Here is a 22,289-nt window from a genome sequence, read left to right as displayed (position 1 = left end):
AATTGTGACTTAGTATCTACATTTTGAATTAGTACACTACTATACCAAGTCATGATTGTTGAAGTCAAAATGTGTAATTAGTCAAAATTATCAATTTGTAAATTTAAAAAAGTTTCCTGTATATATTTAAAGCAATTCTTTTTTACTAGTAAGTAAACATTTTTTACTTACTTATAATTTTAACATGTCTTAATTACAACCCCTTATTTCATAGCTTTGACATCGTGACTCAGACATTTGGCATAGTCTAGTCTTTGCATAATTTTATCTTTATTTTGTCTAAGATTTGACTACTTTCTAATACTACTGCTGTTTTACTACTGACTTAGTAACAATATTGACTAAGTATAAGTTTAATTCTATGATTATTTTATTATTAATTTTACTTCATGAATATCTATTTTTTATTTTGTATTTTTGGCAGTAATGGACTTCCATAAAATTCACCTTACAGGTATCTTTACAGCCTGTGCACATTTGCCGACTGAATTGTGAACTTGTTAAAGATATTGATATTTTTGTTAAATGTTTTGTGGAATATATTTTAGATTAAAGCACTTCCTCTTCCTCTTCCCACACATGAAGAAGAGTAGCTATACTCCACTTATCTATTCATAGAAAGCCATCGTTCCTCTCTCTCTCTCATCTGGAAGTCCTTTCCCAGATAGGCCCTGTTATCCTCGGGGGCTGGGGCGCTGGAGAATACCCACACTGCTGTTACTTGTCCTGCTAATGGACTTCCTACACGGAGCTGAGCCAGCTGGAGTAACAGAATCACAACAGCCCGACTGCTCGGCAACGCATTTAGTCACACACCCTCACGGTGTCTGCCAACTGCTCTCTACATCAGGGCCTCGCATGGATCCTGATGACTCCCTCGTCTGGGCAGGGAGACAGGACCGAGCCTGAGAAATCAGCCCAAACCGGCAGAATATGTTCGGCTGATAGACGCATCGCGGGAGCATATGGAGAGCTCCGACGTGATCGTCCCCTGTGGCTTTGAAAAAAGCAGTGTCCTTGAGGCTGAGAGAAACACTGAATAATTCATCACGCTCCAAATTATTGTAGCTCTCTTCTTTCTGAATGTGTGTGTGAATGAGCGTGTGTGTGTGTGTTTTTTTACTGGGATGCTGTAATGTCTTGGAATGGTGCACCAGTGTGCAAATGGAAAAGATGTTCCAGTTGGAAGCTGTGAGGCCAGCAGCAGTTTGCCCAGTTTAACTCAGCCCACCTCGGCTTTATGTTCTGCAGAGCTGGCAGGGAGAAAATACCTCCTCAGTTTTTATGGAGGACTTCTTTGTGTGAATACTGAGCTGATTATGAAGATGATGCTGATGTGATGAGTGATTTTTAAGATGTTCCAACCTCCATCTGTTTGTTTTTTTTTAGCTGGTTCCATGGATGACAGCGTCGGTCCGTCGGTCCTTCGTCTTGTTGTCTGTGAATACCAACCTCTGCCAGCCTGCAGCCTCAACACTGATTTTCACAGTTTGAGGATTTTTTGCTGAACTTATTCTTTGCTGACTGTGGCTTATACAACCACAGACTTACTATAACACACACTGACAGCTGCTGCCTGCTAAGCCACAGCAGGGTAGAAAGTGGGGTATTATTGCTCGTTTCATAGAAAGTGAGAGCTTTGAATTATAGCAAAATATTTTTTCCTGGGAATCTATTTCTCTGTTTGTCATCAGATGTCGTCACAAGCATTTTTATATCTTATCTCACCAAGATATGATTATCTCCCCTGCATTTTATTATGTTAGAGATGTGTGTTTAGTAGGTGTGTGTGTGTATAAACACTGCCGCTGCCTCTTTTCTTTTCTCCTAATCCCCCTTGTGCCTTGTGACAACATGGCCTTCGGTGACTCCCAGCCGGCCCTGTCGGCTCTCCTCTGGCAACCCTGTGGCGGATGTTTTGTCCCCTTTGGCAACAATAATCTACCTGGCATACCTGATGTGCAAATATTTGTTCATGGTTTAAAACAAGAGTTAGTGGCAGGGTTTGACAATAACTGCACTTCAGGTTTAGTGTACTTTCCTGCTCTGTATCCTGTCGCTCCACCCATCTGGTGTGACTTGCATGAAATAAACCACAAATGATGCTTTGTTCCATCACACATCACTTTGGAAAAAAGCTGTAAGCTGCTGTTTCAAAATGACTGATTAAGAAAACAGCTCTTATTGAAGGATAGTTGGTGGTACAGTAACTTACAGAGAGAAGCCAGCCTGAGAATAACAGCGTGTGATATTTTACTTTTTCTTGCTGGTAACTGGCCAACAGTCGAAGATTTAAGGTCTTGTTGAGTTATTTCCAGCACAGCTACACTGTTTGGTATCAAAGATCTGCAACATAGAGGCTTTATGTCAGGTTTTGGTGTCAAGTTCCTCAGAATCAACAACCAACACCTTCTTTCAAGAACGATGTTCAGCAATCACACATCAAATCTGTGATAGACGAGACAAAGATGCCAATTTGGTGCCAACAGGTTGTTATCTCCCCTCCACTAAACATGTTAGCCTGCTAACATTTGCTAATTAGTGCTAAACCCAAAGTACCCAAAGGTCCAGGCTTTATGCTAAGCTAAGCTAACAAACTCCGAGCTGTAGCTTCATATTTAACCGACAGATGAGAGAGTGGTATTGATCTTCTCAGCCCAAATGTGGCTCAGGAGTTGGAAACATAATGAAAACATAACTAATAAACAAGACAGCACCAAGCAGGCCTCGCAAAGCCCCAAACCATAATTATTCAGTTGTAAGACCCGTGCATTGAAAAGACTGAAACTCCTCATAGAGACAAATAGCGGACAAGAGTTTGAGACGTTTCTGTGGACGTTTTTTTCCTTTTTTCAATGAATCCAGTGTACAATCTTTGTCAATGAGGGAGCTGCAAAGTTTTACAGCCCTCTCCCAGCTTCATACTTCATAAAAGATAGATTCTGGATGGAGTGTGTCTTTAAATCTGGAACGTGGTCTGATGTAAAAAGACTTAAGTTGTCCAGAGTTGACTCTCTAAAGCTGCTTATTGTGAACCATCCCCTCTGGACTGCAGTGAAGCAGCATGGGAAACCTGCGCTCGTTCCCTCCACATCAGGACAGAAGCTCAGATAAATTCCTGCTCGCTGTGTGTGTGTGTGTGTGTGTGTGTGTGTTTGCTCTCTGACACTCCATGTTTGCATAATGCACACACGCAACACACACACAAGACTGAACTTGTACATCGCAGAGCTCGATGATCACTGGTTACAGCCAAGAGGCGATTGGCTGAGTTTCCACTATTATCATAATGGAATTCCATAGAGGCTTACCGGATTGTGTGTGTGTGTGTGTGTGTGTGTGTGTGTGTGTGTGTGTGTGTGTGTGTGTGTGTGTGTGTGTGTGTGCATTTACACTAAGACCCCTGTGTGTGTGAGTGTCTGTGTGTATGTGTGTGTGTGTCTTCGGTCGCTTTTTCTGGATTCACCATTTTGGCATAGTTGTCTGAAATGCCAGCAGTGATTCTCGGCGGAACTAAAAAGCCAGTGACGGTGTGTGGGAGTGTCTGCAGAAAACACACACACGCACAAGAAAATACAAAGCCTTGTCTACCGTCTTACTTTCTGCCTCAGGATTTGTGCTTTTAACAATAATAACAACATTTTTTGAAATTCCTGGAGGTAAAATATCTTCTCCTCAGAAGAAGTTCTGATCAGAACAGAAACTTTTGAGCTGGTCAAGATTTTTGCTCCAGGACAGTGCAGAGTACACCCCCCCCCCCCCCCCCACACACACACACACACACGCTGGATAACTGTTACCAGTTTGTACCATTTAGGTGCAAATAATTAAAAAATAACAAATAACAAGGGGGGGGGGGGGGGGGCTCCAGGAGTAGCAGTCTGTCCGCTGCTTTCGTCCTGAATTAAATATCAACAACTTTGACTTTTCATCTGGCAGAAACCAGACATCAAAATTTTAATTTGGCCAATACGTTGGTTTATTTATCATCTCAGCTGTGCTTACTCCTAATTAGAAACTGTCATCATGCTAACACGCTACATTAAGATGGCGAACATGGTAAACAGCATGTTAGCATTGTCACTGTTAGCATGTTAGCTAGCTTAGCAGGACGTCTGGACCAAAATGAATTTATTGACATCTCAACATTTACAACCACACAGTTATTATTAAGAAACATTTATTCATGAATTATTAGCATCTACAGATGCTCATGAGCCTTTATTAATGATTTAACTGCAGATTGATGTTTATTACTTTACAACAATAACTTTGTGATAACTTTCTACTAAGCCAACAGACTATTAATGACTCAACAGTCATGAGCCATAACGTGTTCTAATAATTGATCTGTAAGGCAGTTATTAAGGATTTATTAACATTATCAAATACATTAATTACACCTCTCGTGCCTTGTGGCCCTTTTTTTCAGTCTGTTCCTGCTAAATATGTAATTTTCTTCAAGAAAATCAAATAATCTTTTTTTTCCGCTTGTTGTGATCAGTGTGATGACAAGTTTTAACAGGCCAACTTTTTAGTCCTGGTTCCCACCCATACATGTTTGACTTTGGAAAGTCTCCCATTTTTTCCGTTTTTTTACTGCCGACATGGGAATGTGGAGCTTTGTCTTTCCATGAGTCTCAGGAGAGGAATTGTTGACACGGGTGGTTGACTGACCCTGCTGGAAACTCCACACGCGGCCCTCGTTTCCTCTCTGCACCCAGTAATCTTGACATAACCAAGCCAGTTAAGGGCCGGGTTGCCAGGTCCAGAGGCTGTGAGTGTGCAGTATTCCCCACAGAGCTGCCACTACCAACACCTCACCATGACTGCTGTGTGCTTTTATCCTTCCCTTGTCTGAATATGTAGAGACTTTTCCTCCCTGCGTCGGGGCGTCACTGTCTTTCCCAAAGATAACAGTGACAGCAGCGCCGCGAGAGGCGCAGCCCTGTCCGTACGAATGAAGACAAATATCTCCCAGCCTTGAGCCAGATGTGGCTCTGACCCCTGTGACCTTCCCTCTCCATATACACAAGCTGGATGCGGGGCGGATCTCGCTTGCTGAAGAGAGGGAATAGCAGCTTACATGTATAATGAGATTAACCTCCAAGTGCGAGGCTTCAGAGAGACAGCAGACACAGTGGATAGACGTCTGCCTGCAGCCGGTTAGACTCTTTGATTTTTACAAAGTGCATTTATACGTGGTGATTACATTAACTGGAGAAGAAAGGAGGCTCTTTTCAAACAGATGACTGATTTGCTTGAAATAAAATCCAACCTGCAACAACTCAACATCGTTGTTGGTGATGCAGCGCTCCTTTCTGTTGCTTGGTATTACATTATTCTGATCCCTGCAGATAACTGGTGAAACACAGGCAACAAACTGTCACATCAACATGTTTTTAGCAGCCAGGGAGTTCATTATTATTTTTTTTTTTTTAACAGTTGTCAGAATAAAAGAGGATTCACCCTTTTGCACCAGCATTCAATAATGAAACATAGTCAATAAGTCAAACATAGAAGAAACTTAGAGAACAATTTAAATGAACGCAGTGCTGCAACTTGAGATGCAGCACTTTTTTAAAATACACAGTTTTTATTCTGTTTTTAACTAAAGAAAGACAAACAACGCAGCTCTATGGGGGTGAAACAGTACAAAATGCACAACACAATACAGTACACCATACAGTACAATCATATATAAAAGCTTATATAATATATATTCTATATATGAATAAATGTCTACAGGTGCAACTCTTGCCTGGGAAAACCTTTTGATCACTAACTTTAATCAGCAGCTGAGTCCAAAACCTTCTCCAGGCTTTCATAGAGAAGAGAAGTCGTCAAAATTAAGTCAGCGGAGCTTGAGATATCCCGACTTTTAGTCCTCAGTATATAAAGCTCCAAAAACACTGGATCCTACGTTTCCCATAAAGCATAGCGTCATTCATTAGTTTGTAAAACAGGTTTTCTGTAAAAAAAAAAAAAGCCCTAAATTTAGGAGAAAAGGAAGCACATGAGGCAATTTAAATGAAAATAAAGTTACATTTATCATCACAAAACAGTTGCTTGAATGCGTCACAGATGGATGACAGTGAACAGTGTGCAGCTGCAGATCTATTGATTGTTGCGTCTCCCCCGCTGACTCTGGATCAAGTTTCTTTATGCTCAAACTTTGCATTCCTAATTCCTGATGTTGTGGTGGTGGGCCCAGCTGTGTGGACGCCTCACACACACACACACACACAGACTATATGGCTGTTAGGTGGGGTTGGATGAGCTCATACTGTGGGCTGTTTTTATGTTTCTTCTACCAGAGAAGGAATAAGATGAAAATATTTCAGCCTCCTCAGCTCTGTTATGCCTCTGGGGTGTTATTGCTCTGCTCTGATTTCTTTGCTGGTCTGTGCAGCCGTTTAAAGGCCGTTATGGATTTCGGAGAGGGGGTCCTCTCAGTCTAATGTATTCTGACATTTTTTTTTACGCCTCTGATTTATTCGTACACTGAATAAGTCATAGTTGCAGAGGTCATCTGTGCAAATCCAGAATTAACTCAGGAGGAGTTGAATATTCATGATGCTGGTGTTCAAAGACTGCAAAGGCCTCTTCTTTTCCTTCATGATCAATTCAGCTGCAATGCTTAATTTGCTTTGTGTGAGCTGCAGGTTCTTAATTTAAATGTATAATTTAAATGTAAATGCATAGGCAGGATAATGAGTCTTCTTATAGAGTGAGAATAAATGTGTTGCATTAAAAGTGCTGTGTGCATTTTGATTCTGGCTGGAGGGGAGCAGTATGGAAGAAACTAAAGGATCTATAGTGGTATAGTTTGTCCAGGTTTTAATTTCATTTTTTATTGGAACTACTTTATACAGAGGAAAGCCTGCTCACAGCGAGGCCTGAGGATTGTTCGGAGTCACACTGTCACTGTTAAAAACTTTGAGCACCACAAATTAAATTCCATTCACTTCCATTAGAATGAGGTGGAAGCAGAAATCTCAGAAACGGATGTGTCAAAAAACGGAAAATAAAACCAAAACTATATGCATGGATACTGCAGTACTTCAGGTAAGTGACAAATATATATTTTTTGCAACTCTGTTCTAGAGCTGCAACAATTAGTCTATTAATTGCTAAGCCGATGACAGAAAATGTACTATTTTGATGATTGATTGAGTAATTTTCAAAGTAAGAATTCATAAAATGTGCAGGTTCTAGCTTTTCCAAGGTTATCATTTGCTGCTTTTCATTGTTTTATATCACAATAAACTGAAACACAAAGACATCTGCAGGCGTCACCTTGGACTCTGAAAAACTGTGACGTACATTTATCAAAATTGCAATTTGGATATTGCAGTTGGCCATATTGTGATTTCAATATTTTGATTAATTGTTGGGCCCTAAACAGAAGTATGGGCAACAAAATGTACTCAAAAGTATTCCTTGTGCAGAACGGCCCCTGTCAGTCTAATAGGTCAGGGTGGAGCTAATTAACTGTTTAATATACTTCTGTGTATTTTAATCTGTAAAACTACATTATACTTTATAAAGTGGTCATATGAGTTGTGTGCGGACATTTAACTGCAGCTGTCAAATACCTGTATGGAGCAAAAAGTACAACATGTTCCTCTTAAATGATTAAAGTAAAATATCAGAAAAATGGAAGTACTCAAGTAAAGTATATGTACCTCAAAACTGTACTTAAGTACAGTACTTGAGTAAATGTACTCTCCACCTCTGCTTTGAATGCATTACACAGTTACAATGTTCTTGTAACTAAAACCAACCACCGCCTTCAGTGACATGCAGAGGGATTAAAACAAAGGATGACGTGCATCAGAGGTTAAAATGACCTGAAGTGGAGACATTTATCTCTCATCATCTCCTCCTCTGGACTGTCCAGCCCTCTGATCTGCACCTGCATGTGGCTGAAATAAGGGCCTCAGCTGCTGGATGCAGATTGGACAGCTTCCCCTCGTTGTAGCCATTGGATGGATGGTGTGTGTGTGTGTGTGTGTGTGTGTGTGTGTGTAAGGGGATGATATGACTCGGCGCTAGGACCGCGGCTCTGTCAGTGCGCAAATCCCAGCAAAGAAGCAGCGGAGAGCCTGTGCGAGGAGAGATAGAGGCTGTCTGCTGCGCTGCGACTCAACCCATCACCGGCGGTGAGGCTGCACCTTCTGCCGAAGACGGACCTGAACCAGCCGGGCTCGCCTCCGGAGCCCTCCATATGGGCTCACCATGCGCAGGATACGGGCCAACGCCATCGCGATTCTGACCGTTGCGTGGATCCTGGGGACGTTTTATTACCTGTGGCAGGACAGCAAGCCCCAGTCGTCGCCGTCGTCGTCGGCGTTGCAGACCCGCGGCAGGGGCCATGGGCAGAAGGTGGTCTCCGGTCGGCTGGAGATCCACCGGGACGACAGGACCATCCCGCTGATAGTGAGTGAGCGCGGCTGAGGGGGATAAAGAGAAAGGGGAAAGGAGAGCGGCGCTGCGCACGGCGCTGTAGCTGGAGGCGCCGAGCTGCAGGAGAGTGTGTGCTGCATGTTGATGTGCGTGTGTGTGTGAAACCATAGGGTGATGAGGATGGTGGAGGTGGTGGTGATGATGCACAGCTGGGTGTCACGGCAGGAGTATGTTGCTGTGACGGACATGTGTGGCGTTAACACGCATCATGAGCACCTCCAGCCTCCCGCCGCGCAGCCACATCATTCTTCTTCTTATTATTATTCCACAGGCTGAACAATCAGCAGCCTGCTTATGTTTGTCGGTGTTTTCCGTGCCCTCCCCGAGCCCGAGAGAACCTCAAGTGCATGTAAGAGGCTTTCCCTAAGTCCCGTGCGCGAACGCCTCGTAAACCACATTATGCTGAGACCTTTCTTGGATCGCACATGTGAGGTGTGAAAAACAGGGACTTTCAGCTCGGACGGGACACAAGAGGAGGCATCTCTGCTTTGTCGTCTCTGCACTTCACTCCGTCATTAAAGGCCTATTTCAGTCAGGTCAGGTCAGGTCTGTATTCGCCTGCTGTTGCCTGCGCCAGGGAGGAGTGAAAATAACCTCTGGTAAATACTGGAGGTGCGGTGGTCGCCAGGCTCGGCGTGCACTAACCTATAGACACAGCCTGAACAGTGTGTGCTGGGACTGTCCCTGGGTGCACGCCAGGCTACTTGGCTGCAGGGTTATCTGATGCATTAAGTGTAGCCTAAAGAAATACAAGACGTGTGACTTGTGCTTTTAGTAACCAGGGATACATTCAACAGGACGGACTGCAGGATAATCGATTTGTCCGTTGTTGATCAGACAAAAACAAGCAATATGGAGATGTAACCTTGTTCTTTGGAAACGTGAGATTTCAACATTTTTAACATTTCCTTGACTAAATGATCTAAATAGCTCATTTCCATTAGCCGTTCATCTGCTTATTATTTTCTTGATCAATTATTTTGTCTCTGAAATGTCAGAAAACAGTTTCCACAGCTCAAAACTGTAATAAACCATACATTTATTGTCATGTGTGACAAACAAGGCATCGAATCCTCACAGAATCCAGTGAATCCAGTGAATCCAGTGTACCAGCCTGATAAAAATCTGTGGGACAGAGAGATGAAAACATAAATCAGTTCTTTGCTGAATTACTGCTACTACCACTCCACAACCAAGCTGACAGACAAATTAATTAAACATGTATATCCAATTGTACGTTAGTTAGACAGGTGCCGCTGAGGGAGTACTGCACACTGGAGCCTCTTTCACAATTTACTAGACCAATAAAATAGTCTCAGCTGCGGCTGAGGATGTGTGCCAACATGTCAGGACGTTTCACTCCGGCAGCAGCAGAATCATTAAAACCCTGTTCACAAGATTTAATAATTCAAGGGCAAATGCCAAACGGTGGAGCTGTTGTGGCATTTCTGCTTGCACGCCTTCTTAAGAAGTCTCCTCATGGATAAAAAAAAAAAAGGAAAAAAAAGGAAACTGTGGTCTGCATCAGTGTGCGAACGCAGGCCAAGAATATGGTGATGATCAGAAGATGCCTGCAAGAGATATATCGTCTCTCCAGGACTGTTTACGGGGCTGATGTGGTAAACTGCTGCCGAGTCTCAAACAGACTTCTAATCAGATCGTTCTTTGAACTGTACACTTTGAGTGTTTCCAAGTCGAGCTCTTTCTTTTGCCCGGCGGGGTCGTTCACCTTTGTCACCAAACTGAGATTTCCTCAGTTAGTTTGTTCTGGTAATCTGACCCGGAGCTCACAGGCTGCCAGCTTGGCGCTGCAGGGTCCAACAGTCCAGCAGGAGGAGGAGGCTGGTACAGAAAGGAGGGCTCCACTGAAGGGGTCTTTCTTTTCTTTTCTGTCTGTCCTTTCTTTCATTCTCTTATTTTTTCTTGTCTTTCCATCTTCCTACCTTTGTTCCTATATGTTCTGTCCTTCCTTCTTTTCTTCCTTCTGTATCATTTCCCCTTTTTATTTCTTGTATTCCTTCTGTCCATTCTTTATTTCATCCAAGTTCGTCCATTTTCCTTCTTCCCTCCTTCATTCTCTCCATCTTCCCTTCCTTCCCTCCTTTGTGTCTTCATTTCATCCTCTATCTCCTGTCGATCTGTCCTTCCCTTTATTTCTGCTCTTTTTTTCTTTTCCTCCTTTGTCCCTTCCTTCATTACTTCCTTTCTGTCTTTTACTGTTTTGTTCCTCCCTCCCTCCCTCCTTCCCTCCCGCCTTTTCTTTCTTCTTCTCTCCCTCTTTCTTTTCCCCTAAGCCTGTTCATTAGCAGCATTTGATTCACTAATGACATCATCTGTGAAATCTGTTTGCACTGGCTCCCCTCTCTTTCCCTCCATTTCCTCTGTTGAGTGGTCTAATTTCCCAGCCCTACTTTTCGGTCTCTCTCTACAGTAACAGAGTGTGTGTGAACACTGTTGTCTTATCGTAACATAAGCAGTAATCAGCAGTCTCTCTGACCTGCACATCTGCTGTCATGGCTCTCAATATCAGCAGTGGACATGTTGTAAACATCGGACCGCAGATCCACATCCAGCTAATCAGTTTGTCTCCCACGTCTTTTCATATGTGTGGTCGAGTTTTTCCAGGACAAATACAACTTACTGAAAGGTTATATAACTTCTCTGTTGTTTGATATGAAGTAGTTGTCAGAACAGGTCCTCAGATCAGGCTGTGACTGCTGGTTTAAGCGCTGAGACTTTTGACTTTTTGGTACTTTTTTCTGACTAACCAGGCAACAGTTTTTTGATTTGACATGTGACCATATAAACACTTCACAAGAGGATTGGGTTAAATGTGCCGTTAACAATCTTGCCTGAACTAGGATTAGCTACATTTTCCATTACAGTAATACATACAGACCTTGAAGGTATTAAACCTCCACTAATGCTTTAAAATAAGTAAAAGCAGCAACACCACAATGTAAACATATTTGTATAGCACCTTTCAACAACAAGGCAATTCACATAAGACATATAAGGCATTAAGAAAACAAATGCAAGGCAATATGAACAGACACATTTAACTTGACTGAATGTAAACGTGAGTGGACTACTTCTATTACAGGTATTTTGAACAATGCAACTTGTACAAAAAAGTTATGCAGCCCCTTACAGGCTGGCTGACATGTAAATGGATCATGAATAGGACTCAAACCCTCCACATCACCACTACATGACACAGTATGCCGTGCGTCCTCTGTGGGACGCCATCGACTGTCATCACAGAGTCAGAGTCACAGCAGCTTCATCTCCACCCAATCAGGCTGATTTGACTTGTGTGTGATTTTCATAACTCAAAACTTGAAAGAGCCAGCAGACATGTTCATCTTCCAGACGAGCTTCATATTTAATTCAGTGGACCGAGCCTCGAAGTGCCTTCTGTTATTTTTGTCTTATTATCCTCGGAGTGCCATTTTTTAAAGCTTTTAATATTTAGTCATGATGATACTTGCGGATTACCAAGGGGTATAAGATGCAAGATTTTGGAAAGAGGTCTTAAATATGAATAACAGTAAGACCTCTTTCCTAATGTTGCTGGTGTAAGAGGCTCTGATGACATTTAGGTTAGGGTGGAAGAAATAACTTGTTTCATTGTGTTTACTGTTGATGATGATGTGTCCTCTTCTTGCTTCTTGTTTTAAAGTCTTTCTAGTTCATGGACGGACTCTGCCGTCTTAGCGCTCTTGGTTCCCGTCAGAAAAGATAAAGCTGCTTTAATTGATAGAAGTGATGAATATAGCAATGCAGCCCTGCTTAGTGTCTTGTCCGATGTCATTTGGAGAATGCTAATTAACAGATTTTAATTGTTTATCTTCACATATGTTAAAGAAAACTGTTTGAACCTTGAACTGTAGGCAGCAATAGCAACCGGAAGCTAAGAGAAAGCCGGAAGGGAAAAAGGTCAGTACAGGTGGGCGTTGAAAAGCTTTGTGTGCCTGTCACTTTAAGAAAGCATTGCATCATGGGTAGTCTGTTGCTATGCTGTTGTTAGGCTAGCTTGTTTATACCTTTTGTGTTATATATAAAGTATAAACTGATTTACAACCTAAATCCATGGTTTCTACCCAGCTGTGACAACAAAGTTAGTCGTAAGTTTGTGTTAATAAAGTGTCTAAAGAGCGCCGGTTAAAGTGTTGGAGCTAATGTATCTACTAGCTAGCTTGTGTTGTTTGCTAACACTGGCATAAAATAACCTTTTTGTTCATGCGTGAAAGTGTCTCTTAACCTCCTCACCACAGAAATAGACAGTAAGTGTTTGTTATCGGCTAACGTTAATAGCCAGGACGATTTAAACCTGCTTTTATTGACTTTTGGCCGGACACGAGCTGTGAACATTGAACACAAGTTGACATGGGGAATGTGTTAGCAAACAGTTAGCTAGCTATTTAAGCATCCAAAACACAGCACACATTAGCATTTATTTGGAGATGTGTTTCTGGCTACCTGATGAATATAAGTCCAATATTCACTCTCTTTTAGCACTTTTTTTTTTCTCACCAACTCCTGAAATCTCTGTCTCTGTAGTTGCTTAACGCTCCACTATGTTCGCCTGCCTGATGCTTGCTTTGTCTGTCTGCTGTTTGGTACTGTGCCGGTAGTGTGCAGTGGGTTTTTAGAGCTATATCACACAGTGTTATCAAACTTCATGTACTGTACTTTCTCTGTAGCTGTGCACTGTGGACATGTTTGTGTGTGAATCCTTGAAACTTTCACGCTGCCTCTCTGGAGACTGAAAATGGGGTCACTCTCACCTGAACCTGGTGAGGAGCTTTCTCTAAATCCTCCAGCTACACCGACCTTTAATAAAGCAGCACAGAACAAAGCTTCATCCTCTCTTTTCATTTTCTCTTTCCCATCTGTCAATCCTGCTGTTGATTCTCTTTGATGAGGGCTACTCTCATCTGCTTTTATGTATTCATTGGCTGTTAAAACCTGTCAAAGCTCCTTGTGGGGGAAACCCATCAATTACTGAGGATTTATCGACCGTGTATTCACATTTGATGAGTGCCCATCCCATTTTGCCGTGTTAGCACTGACACGGTGACCTGAATAAGAAAGTAGCATTTACATTTTAATCATTTGGCTGATACTTTTCTCCAGACTCACAGTGAGCGCAATAGACGAGCAAGCGTTTAATTCTCAGATGAGCGGTGTTGCAGCAGGATTGCAATTCAACACCACAGCAGAGGACTTGTTGCACATGGCTTTTAGCCTTTTCAGACATTGCCTGAATATAGAAGTGGAACAGTTTATTGGTTAATCTGGGCTGCTGCAGGAGGTAGAGCTAGCTGTCCTTTATTCTCAGGGTTGTTTTTATTCCCCAGCTCCTCCTGTCCACATGTCAGAGTGTCCTTGAATAAGATCCCCAAATTGCTCCCAATGGCCAGACCAGCACCTCGCCACGGTGTGTGTGTGTGTGTGTGTGTGTGTGTGTCTGTGTGTGTGTGTATGTGTGAGAATGAGACTGTGAATCGCTTTGTTCACTATGGAAGAAAAGCATTATGTAAGTCTGTTGAATGTTAATTAATTAGTTGATCAACAGAAATTGAATCAGCAACAGTTTTGATAATCTATCAACCGTTTAAGTCATTTATCAATCAATAAGGCCAAACATCTTCAAAGTTTTATAGATTTATGATGTCAGAAAATAATGACAATGCCTATCACAAGTTCCCATTGATTGTTTGGTCCAATCAAACATCCAACCCCCCCCAAAAATGCAATACATATATAGTCACACACTTTAGTGCAACACATACATACATATACATTGTTATTGTATATATTTTTACCTCATTTCACTTAAATACTGTAAATGTGTATATTTTGTATTTCTTATTTTTATATTTTGTACAAACTTTTAGTTCTAAATTATGCTACTTTCTACTCTTGAATGGGAGCACCGGTACTGTACAATTTCCCCCCGGGGATCAATAAAGTATTTCTGATTCTGATTCTGATTCTGAAAAAATATGTATAGAACAAAGAAAAACAACTAAATATCCTGTCTGAGAAGCTGGAACCAGAGAATGTTTTAGATTGTCCTTTTAAAATGACTTGAAAGTAGTTAACTCAAAGTCCACTTACTAGCTTTTTCCAGCGCTTTCAACCACACCTTACAGTCTGCAGTTGATTTAAGTAAGTTTTGGATTGTTGGAAAAGCTGATGGGCATTTCTCACAATTTTCTGACTTTACGTTTTAATAAAAAAAAACAATCTAGAGATTAATGAATGATGAAAACCATCATTAGAACAGAAAAATTGAAATTTGAACATCTACAGTTCCATGGGCAAACAAGATCATGTGATGTGATCAAAAGCTCCAGAACAGCTACTGCATGGACCTTGTGGTGAGACTGATCTGTCAGCTGCTGTTTCCAAGGTCACCAACTTTCAATCTCTAGTATGGGCATGTAGCACAACAGCTTTCATAGGAAATCATCAAATGTCATGTTTGAACAATATTTCTGTTTCTACCTCAGTCAAAGGTTTAGTTTCAAAGGCTTCATATGCTGAGAAAGATTCATGACCTGAAGGTCTGTGAAATTTATTCAGAACCAACAGTGGAATTTAGAAAATGAAATGCTGTCTGTTTTTATCAACAGCGTATTAAGAGAGACAGTTAAATACAACGTACAAAAACAAAATCCCTTTATGAGGATGTTGCACGTGGCATGCAGCCATTTCACAGTAATAATAGCTGTGACAGAAACAGTTTGTTGACAGAAGTGAGGGAGTGTTGACACTAAAAACAACTGGTGCTGCTGTGTTTGCCCCTCTGTGTTAACTTGATTTATATTCATCATCTTTCTTTGACTTGAATCTTTTACGATTTATCTCTACTTACATGTTGCCCTTGTTTTTCTGGCTGATGTGAACATGTAAACACACCTCGTTGTGTCCTCTGCAGGTGACCCAGCCCCCGCGGGCGGAGCAGCAGAGCCAGCTACTGGGCGGCCTGGATGAGAAGGCCTACCTGGCGGGGAAGCAGCTGAAGCCGGGGGATGACCCGTACAGAGACCATGCCTTCAACCTGCAGGAGAGCGACAGGCTGGGCAGCGAGCGAGCCATCAGAGACACCCGACACTACAGGTGAGCAGGGTTAACTCCTCAGGCCAACTGCTGTCTGTCTGCTGTGATCTGCACAACAAGATCGAGGACTAATCTCGCTTGAGCTCCACATGGACTTGTGCTTGTTTAGAAAAATCTGTCTCGTACCCTCCTTGACCTTTAGGGGTCAAATCAATCAATCATTTATTGAAATAGGGTGATTTTATTGCCAAGTCTTGAACTGCTGGCTTCACTCCGGGCTTTATCCCTCACATACAGGGGGTGGACAAAAGATACAGATACCAAGAGGTTTATGTCGAAGAACTGGAAATCGGTTTCTTCCGCTTGTTTTCAAACTGTTGAAGATGAAATTACTCTCTCATCACACCTATAAAAATGTGTCTGTGGTGAAATATGTAAAAAGATTTGGGGTCCATATTTGAGGGATTTGGATAAAGACAGACTTTAAACCGTAACAATACGCTTGTGCTTGTGACTTATTGTGGCTTTTTAATGCTTTTTAGCGTATATTGATCAAGAATAAGCCCAAAACACATATTTTTTGTAGTCTTAACTTTTCTTCTTTACTACAAAGCAAGAAACAAATGTTATATAATAATAATTAATAACATAACAAACAATAGTTTACAATTACAGAATCAGTGATGTGTGATAGTTCATCTTCATGTCTTCTGACCAGGGCTTAAAGCTCCCAATAGGTAGCATGTTAAAGCAAATGGTCAGAAATCTGTGCAATTGTTGCCCGGCAACCAGATATTTCGATGTCACTACAGCAACAATGCCGAGGCGACTCCACAGGGCACCGCTGCAAATCACAGCTGCCTAAAGTGCTGCCCGAGATGTGTGTGTTCAAGGACCAGATATTTCTATCACTCTGAGCCATTTAACACGTACATGTGATTTCTTCCCGTGTGACAAACTCTTCTCTCTATAGGTGTGCATCTCTGAATTATGACACAGACCTTCCCTCCACGAGCATCGTCATCACTTTCCACAATGAGGCTCGCTCCACTCTCCTTCGCACCATCAAAAGGTAAAGAGGTCGGACACAGAAGGCCTGATTGGACAGGAACAATGACAGTGGCTTTTGCTTTCTTATCTTCGTCTCTCTTTCTCTCCCTCCCAGTGTTCTGATGCGAAGTCCTCCACCTCTCATTCAAGAAATCATCTTGATAGACGACTTCAGTTCTGACCGTGAGTTTCTGTTCTTTTCATTGCACACAGGTGAAAGTTATGGTTAAGGTGTGGCTGCCATGAGCACACTGATGTTTCGTCCTCTGTGTTGTTTCTGGGAATTTGATGAGGTGTTTTATAATTACACAAATTACATATGATAGTTTTTTAATGGTTGATTCATCGTTCCTTAATGGTTCATCTTTAAAGTGGCTACACTCAATATGTTTAGATTAAGAATGGCTCACATGAGTACCAGTATATGAAAGGTGTTGCTCATAATGATGAACCCACAGGGAATTATTACTGAGCGTTTCAGTGTCTTTCAGCTCATTGTTTTGGGTTTACAGTCCTTTACTGTTTAGGTTCACTCTCATCGCTCTTATCAGTGTCATTCTCAGCCGCAGCAGGCAGTTTTCAGTAAAAAAAATGTCAGAGAAAAACCCGCCGTATACTGCTCACTTAGCACCAAATGACAGACAGACAAAGTTAGCGACTAGCTGCTGAACAGAGACAAGAGACAGACGTTTCCCTCAGGAGTTGGTGGACACTTGTGTTACAGCTTGTTTCTGCTGATTGTGGCCCCAGAAATCCCTTATTGCAGGTTTAAGGCTGATTTAGATATTTTTTACGCTCAATATCTTGTAATTTAACTGTTATAGTTAAAAAGAAATATATTGAATCGAACAAAATAAAGGAATTTAGGATGTCTGGCAGTTTGGGAAGGGCTTTGAAACAGTATTCAGACCTTCATGTAGGGAGATTCGTCTTACAGAATAGTTTATTTCACAATTTTACAGACAGGTGGCTCGGGACACTGAGGGAATTTAAACCCTCGACTTCAGTATTTTTAAAACCCTGGCTGCGGCCCTGGGTGCAAGGTGTTACGCTCTTTTCATTCTGCCATCTGCTATGAAAATGTGCGATGCAAATGTCAGAGGAATGTTCCAGCAAATGAGAAAGCCAAATAATAGGAAACTGTAGGTGGCGGGTTGATGTCAAGAGACGGGAGTGGCTTTGAAGATGCGTCACACTGGCGTCTGATATCCCAGAAAATCAGACATTGAATTGGAGGTGAGAGCATCCTGATGATTTGCTCACTTTTTATGTGACTGATCTGTGATGCCGCAGAGGGATAAAAATACATTACCAACACAGCCAATAACAGAAATGAGCTGGAGCTGCTGCCACCATGAGAAACTGCTTAGTATTTATGTAAAAGCGAATCAGTAATCTAATTGACCTTGACATTTAGAAAACAAATCTGCTAATAGCACCATAAAGTGCGGGTTATGTTTTTATGTAGCTGACCAGGACTGTGGAATTAGAGGATAACCACGTTTTGGTAATTATTCCCCTTTGTCAGCATTAGGCAGAAGAATTACATGAGCTCATGCTTCACACTGTCCACAGCGCTTTCTGTAATTACCACCACATGCATCTTCTGTCTGTGTGAACAGCACAGCGACCTACATTCAATGTGTACGCGCACACACACACACACACACACACACACACATGCAGACACACACAGAGGTGTCAGAGCTGGCCAGACATCTAAACAGTAGTGTCTCAGCAGCAGTAGCAGCAGGAGCTCTGTTAGCTTACTAATGCCTTGTTTACTCCCCCTCTGCTGCAGCCAGTCTACCTGCACCCACATTGAACCGGTGGCCCCATGAGGTCAGAGCTTAAACAGTCTGTTTCTTGTCCTTGAACAAGACTTTTAACCTCCTCCTTGTTTTGGATTCAAATTTTCAGCGTTAATTATCGTGTGAAACAGTTTCAAACACATTTTGGTTTCGTTTTTGGCTTTTAGCTTTGACTCAGTCCGACTGTGAACCCATAAGCCTCCCATCAGGCGTCTGTTTTGTTTCCTCCAGCTCTTCTCTGTGGTCTCCCTGTGTTGCCACTTTATAATGCTGTGTTTTATTAAAAGGCTCAGTAATCCCCGCTAAGAAAAGTAAAATAAAACTGCTGTTTAAGCTGCGGTTTAAAGGCATGAGGTTGAGCCTGTTCTCTAAAACCCCAAATCACTACACGATGTTTTCTCTCAGATCACACACAGTGAGGTGCAAGCTCTACTCCAACATAACATGCTTTATATCCCAGACAATTATTGCCATTTTTTATGGCTTCTTATGGTGATTTTTAAGACACATGACTCAGATGCCGCCCTGATGGAGGCGAAACCACTGGTTAACAACTGTTACTTTTACAAAATTAATTTCTTTATAAATCATTGAAAAGTCAGATTTTAAGTCTAGTTTTTACAGTAAATAATTGATTTTATGATGTTGATGCAAGACTGTCAGAGAAGACAAACACTTGGTAGCTTGAATGTACAAAGGTCAGATGTGTTGTGACGAAAACAAACGCTCATGTTTTGCAATGTCCAAATTTTCACACCAACCTAATACAATATATTTTCGTAGTGTATTTGTTTTCTGTTGTCTTCTTTCAAAGTGCCCACATTTTCAGAATATTCATGTATATTCAGACAAAGAGTTGCTTCACAGTTGTGTTTTCAAATAACTAGCAAGACAAAATAGTTGTATAATGAATAAATGAATATATTTAAGTCATGGAGTTGGACAGGCAGTCAGCTGAGGCAGTGAGAGTGTGAGCTGATAGATCAGTAGATGTGACCCGGCAGACAGACGGCTGGAGGAGGTGGTGGGGGAGCAGCAGGGGGAGGGATCGTCCTGCCTGAGTGTAATCCTATTAAGGCTTGCCTTAATCATAAGGACAGGGTGCTCAATCAAGGACAGTGATCTTTACTGCGAGACCAGACAACAACATGTGACTCCGACAGTGTCAAGACAGGAACACACACCTGTAAACACTATTTTGGCAGTTAGTGTACAAGAAATGAATGGCCTTTACGGTGTTGCACTAATAACATCAGTCAAACTCAAACTAATTTAAATAATTTAACAAATTAAAACATAGAAGTCAATTTCTTTCATGTTTTTATTACTTTACTTTTTTACTTTATTTGTTTGTTGTTGTTTGTTTTAGTTTTAGCTGGGAGAAAGTCTTTTATTTCCATTGTGTGCAACATTGAGGAGCTCTCATTGACAAAATCTTAAATTTGTTATTTTTTGTATGTAGTCTGGCATTTTAAATTATACTTAATTTAGTAATTTGCCCTGAACACACTTCATATTCAAAACGTGGATAAAAGTAGCACACAGTATGCTGTTGCGTGCATGTAACTGCATAATGCATGCAAGCACAAACACATGCACGAACACACACACTCATACACAGATGCACATGCACACAATCTGGCTAAAAGTGTACAACATCTGCTCAGTGGGTGTGATCTGTGACTTTCTGCTCTTCTTCCCTGAGTGAAAGCCCCCCTCCTCTTCACTGCACACACACACACACACACACACACACACACACACACACACACACACACACACACACACACACCAGCTGTCCCCTTCTTAGGAGCAACACTAAAGCACTAAAATACACTCCTGATCTCACACACACACACACACACACACACTTCCCCTGTGATACGACAGCTTAAATGCAAACAAACAGGTTTGTACACACAACACTTTTAATCAAGAAGGATTACAACTTGTCATGCTTGTTTCTGTCAGCATAAGGTCATGTTGCTGCTGGGGAGGGGGTCTGCTGGAAATACCCACAATCCCTCAGCAAAATCACACTCACTCTCTGCTGCTAATGCTAATCCTCTCAACGGTGTGTGTGTACCTGTGTTTGTAATGATGTCCGTCCGTACGCATTAACAAAAGGTCTGTGCTAGAGATCCCTCATGTGGAGAAGGGAGTGGATGATGGGAATGAGCTGCTCGCTTGATCTGTTTATGGAAAAAGGATTTTGAATTTAATTATCCAGTGAAATGAAGCTCTTTTGTTTGAGCACTCAGTCACTCTGTGCTTTTTTGTGTGTTTATGTGTTTCTGGTTATTTGCAGGAATGTGATGGAGCACTGATGGATGCTGTGTTTGAATGTGATGTGTTGAGCTCATATCATACTGTGGTGAAAGTGGCTTTTACAGCCAAGGATGTAATGCTATTCTATGAAAACAAAAATCTGAAAGTGCAGCGGACAGTCAAGATATTCATTTCACTGGAGAAATTTCACATCCAAGCATCCAAGTCCTCGAGGTCTCGCCCATCATTTGAACCATTCAGGATCAAATTTAGGAACTACTTTAAATCCATCCAAATCCTAAACAATAAGAAATGTGCTCATACAGTTAGTATGCTACAAGACTGCTTTATGTTTTATGTTATCCTTATTCCATAACAGTGCCTAAATGTTTTTTAGTTTTTCACATGTTGTAAGTGATGATTTCCACAATAAAGAGATGGGGAAAAAGAAAAAAAGAAAGTGGCCTTTAACTATCTCCTTGTGTGACTGTTTGCGTGTGTTTAAGTGCACTAAATCCATGTATGTGTGTGTTTGCGGGTGTGTGAGAGACGAGGAGGTATGTTTTTCTCCGTGTGTGTTCTGCTTCCACTATAACATCCCATCTCCTCTGCTCTCCTCCTCCAGCTGAGGACTGCCAGCTGCTCGCTCAGATCCCCAAAGTGCGCTGCCTGAGGAACGGCAGGAGAGAGGGTGAGTGTGGAGGGGCAGAGGGGGGAGACCGGGGGGAGGCAAATTGGCTTAATGGAAAAGAGACTGGGCTTTAAGGTGCTGTGTGTGGTATGTTTTTAAGCAGTCCAACATGAAGGCATAACTGTTACACATAGAGATGAATAAAAATTAAGGCAAAAAGGCAAGTTTATACAGCAGCTTTTAAACACGGAGGCAATTCAAGCCGCTTTACATAAATACATAATGCATTAGAACTGTATTTAAAAACATAATGAGGAGGAAAATGAAATCATTCATAAGATCAATTAAAGTAAAAAAAAAGCAGACCAAAAAAATAGACAAAGGAATACAGTTTCAGCGCATTTACCAAAGAAAATGTTTTGCTAACCAGGCTAACTGACAATCATTTTCTTTTTTCAATTTATCAATTAATTGTTAAGTCCATAAAAGGTGAAAAAATCTGAACCCAAGGTGACGTCTTCAAGTTACCCATTCTGTCTGATCAAAACCCCAAAATATTAAATTTACAATGAAAAAGGAAAAGCAGCAAATCGTCAGACTTGAGAAGCTGGAGCCAGAGAATGTTTGGCCTTCTAGCTTATTACTTCCATTTTAAAAATAGTTTTTGATTAATTTTTCCATCAGTCAGTCAATTGTCTAATCATTTCCACACCACAAGTCACAAAAACATAACTTAGCCAGACTGTATAGCGTATATATCAGAGCCTTAATCAACACAAAACAGTCTACATGACTGAGACTATAATGTAGAGTGGAAGTACAGTAGCTTTATAGTACATTTGAATTTGTCACTTGCCATTGACAGGTGCTCAAACCTGGCATGAGAAATTCATTTGGATATTGACTCTGGCATTTATTTCCATTTCATCCTCGTATTAAAAACGACAACATGTAAAAAACAAAAGTAGAAGAACATGAAAGCATTGTTT

General features: G+C 41.5%; 1 protein-coding gene across 1 annotated transcript in view; it reads left to right on the top strand.

Annotated features, from left to right (window-relative positions):
• The first annotated feature begins 8,241 nt into the window (after window positions 1–8,241).
• The window catches only part of galnt16 (UDP-N-acetyl-alpha-D-galactosamine:polypeptide N-acetylgalactosaminyltransferase 16), a 31,912-nt gene continuing 17,864 nt past the window's right edge, over window positions 8,242–22,289 (top strand). Inside the window, exons 1-5 of the mRNA XM_070920211.1 lie at window positions 8,242–8,442; window positions 15,419–15,600; window positions 16,514–16,612; window positions 16,706–16,773; window positions 21,295–21,360. Of these exons, the coding sequence (XP_070776312.1) occupies window positions 8,242–8,442; window positions 15,419–15,600; window positions 16,514–16,612; window positions 16,706–16,773; window positions 21,295–21,360 (616 nt within the window). The remainder of the gene's footprint in view (window positions 8,443–15,418; window positions 15,601–16,513; window positions 16,613–16,705; window positions 16,774–21,294; window positions 21,361–22,289) is intronic.

This window comes from Enoplosus armatus, chromosome 15, assembly GCF_043641665.1.
Source record: "Enoplosus armatus isolate fEnoArm2 chromosome 15, fEnoArm2.hap1, whole genome shotgun sequence".
Classification (NCBI taxonomy): domain Eukaryota; kingdom Metazoa; phylum Chordata; class Actinopteri; order Centrarchiformes; family Enoplosidae; genus Enoplosus; species Enoplosus armatus.
The sequence above is the reverse complement of the archived record's forward strand: the minus strand, read 5'-3'. Positions and strand labels throughout refer to the sequence as shown.